We start from the raw sequence: 2,615 nt of genomic DNA on the forward strand, positions 1-2,615 counted from the left end.
CAGACAGACAGACAGACAGACAGACAGACAGACAGACAGACATCCTCATACAGACCTCCACATAAAGATGGCAGACCTTTGCATATCGACACTTTCTAACAGTATAACTGCAGAAACAGACTTTTCTAACCCTGTTTTCATTCTGTTCCTTTACTGTCGACATGCAGATCCAGAACCTGGGCATCTTCTCAGTGCACGATCTCCTGTTCAGAGCCGATATCTGGGCCCTGACCGCCAAGGGCAACCAGCTGGTGAACATCACAGACTACAGCATCGAACAGGTAACACAGGAAATGTTTAAATGAACCTTTGTGATAACTGTTGGCAAAAAAAAAAAAAGAATATAAACCAAAAATGTAATGTTTAAAACTACATCAATACGAAGATGATTTATGGATGCGTGGTGCTGACAGGAAGAGTCACATCAGTTTACACAGGCCTCTTCCTCTCACCAGGTAGCAGGGTCCCACTGTATGCTGCCTCCACTCAGAGCAACCAATCAGGTGACAGCTGAGGACCTGACTCAACTGTCACAGCTGGTAAGACCGACAGCGTCTCACACAGAGCCAGAGGTCCAAGAAACATCCAGGGACCAGTCTGTGTTAAAGCCTGTGTGTGTGTGTGTGTGTGTGTGTGTGTGTGTGTGTGTGTGTGTGTGTAGAACCACAGTAACAGTGTGAGCATGGCGGTCCAGTGCAGACTGAACCTGCCGGCCTCCAGAGAGGTGAAGGTGACGCTCAGAGGGAGACTTCAGCTTCCCGCTCTGCTCGCTGTGAGTCGACACAGAACCACTGAATAAAACTGAAAATATAAAGTTTTCTTACCATTTTAAATATTAAAACATTCACCGATCCGTCGCATCGTTAGAACAGTTTGTGTGGAACTCAAAGGTTCCTTGAAGAAGCTCTGGATGTTTGTCTCTTGTCACACAAGTGCTTCATGTGTTTCCCCCGTGGTCTCACGTGAAGCCTCGATCCCGTACGTTCACAGTGTTTCGTATTTATCACTGTTTCAGGTGAGCTTCAGGTCTCTGGAGCTACTGACCGCTGCCTCCATCCAGCTGGACGCATCCAGTCCCATGTTCCTCCAGGAGGACAGACCGGTCAGACAGGTAGACCACACACCTTTCTGTTCAACACAAACATTCCCAGGGTTGCATCGACTGCAACATGATTATGTGAAGGACACAAACGTAAATACACTAAAAACACACAACAAAACCGCCTCATGAGCAGGTGACTGTCATGAACCGTGAACTCAAATATCAAATATCAAGGTTGAGAGTTAATGATATAGTTAATGAGTTGTGACGTGTGGATCACGAGACAGGAACCAAAGCTCACCTGAGAGCTGATTCCTTTTATATGACAATCAGGAGAAGTGGCTTCAGGTGCGGCTCCCTTCTCTTCCTGACACACCTGCACCGCTCTGAGTGGGAGGGGTCGTTTCATTTACATCTATTTATATTTATTGACTTTACTTGATTATTATAAAGAACTACCCAAACTATAAAACCCAGCGGACCCTAAGACGAAGAGGGGAAAGGAAGAAGAAAGTAAAACAGAAAATGTGTTTTTTGTTGTTTGTTTTCCTTCTTTTCTTCTTCTTTTCTTCTTCTTTTCTCTCTCCCGCTCAATAAGTCAAAATATTAAAACAATAACACAAGCTGTCAGTGGCTTTGTGGCGTCATGATATTTTATCATGTTATAAATCAAGCTTCCCATAGAAGACTGATCGGACAGATGTGGAACGCTGCTGCCCTCTGCTGTCAGAAACCAGTATCACAGTCATTAACCAGCATGCACCTGTGCAGGAGGATTCATTCATTCATTCCTGCAGCAGCTTACAACTAACATCTCAGTTACTGCTGCTGCTTTTTGATGCCGTCATTTTTATTGTATATAATGTATTTCTTCTGCGTCTCGTTTCAGATTTGCTCTAAATCTGTAAAGTTTATTTTATTTGAAGCACTTTATCACTGTCTCTTTAAATTCTTCTGTTTTTAATATATTTAAAGTCACAACAGCTCTGTTTTATGCTTCTTGGTTTATTTATTAATTTCCCTGCAGAGTTGAGGAATATTGAGATTATTGTTCATTGTGTTTTCTGTTGTGTCTGTCTGTGTCGAGCTGATGTCGTCGTGGTTTCAGGATGTGATTTCAGGTCATAAAGGTCATTTATAGAGACCAGGATGAACCGCTCCTGTTTACTTCCTCCTCATCGGATCATTTATGATGTTGTAAAGGTCACAGGGTCACAGGGTCAGAGGTGAGACATTAAGATTTATTTTATTTATCAAGTGTTCTGTGACGTCAGATAATCCTAGAGCTGAGGAAGGACGAGGATTACATCGTCCCAGTCTGGATCATACTGGGAAGCTCGCTGGGAGGCCTGCTGCTACTGGCCTTACTGGTCCTGGCCCTGTGGAAGGTAACCACTCACAATTCAAGAATTTTAACTGGGACAAATTCTAATTGAATATCTGCCGTTCCTTTTCTCACAGTGGAAATGTCTAATGTAGAAATCTGTAACTTAAGTTCATTCACCATTGACTTCTATTTAAACTCAGTTACATTTATCTGTAATTCAACTTTGACGCATTACAGTTAAGAGTT

At 42.9% G+C, this 2,615-nt stretch overlaps 1 protein-coding gene across 1 annotated transcript in view; it reads left to right on the forward strand.

The window, feature by feature from the left end:
- The window catches only part of LOC111655057 (integrin alpha-11-like), a 35,108-nt gene extending 32,615 nt beyond the window's left edge, over positions 1–2,493 (forward strand). Inside the window, 6 exon segments of the mRNA XM_087174011.1 lie at positions 4–132; positions 134–281; positions 456–539; positions 662–772; positions 1,016–1,111; positions 2,317–2,493. Coding sequence (XP_087030137.1) covers positions 4–132; positions 134–281; positions 456–539; positions 662–772; positions 1,016–1,111; positions 2,317–2,478 — 730 coding nt within the window. The 3' untranslated portion in view covers positions 2,479–2,493.
- Positions 2,494–2,615: the final 122 nt, after the last annotated feature.

This window comes from Seriola lalandi, unplaced genomic scaffold, assembly GCF_002814215.2.
Source record: "Seriola lalandi dorsalis isolate HSWRI2012SDOR001 ecotype SW California unplaced genomic scaffold, Sedor1 jcf7180002054300, whole genome shotgun sequence".
In the NCBI taxonomy this organism is placed as follows: Eukaryota; Metazoa; Chordata; class Actinopteri; order Carangiformes; family Carangidae; genus Seriola; species Seriola lalandi.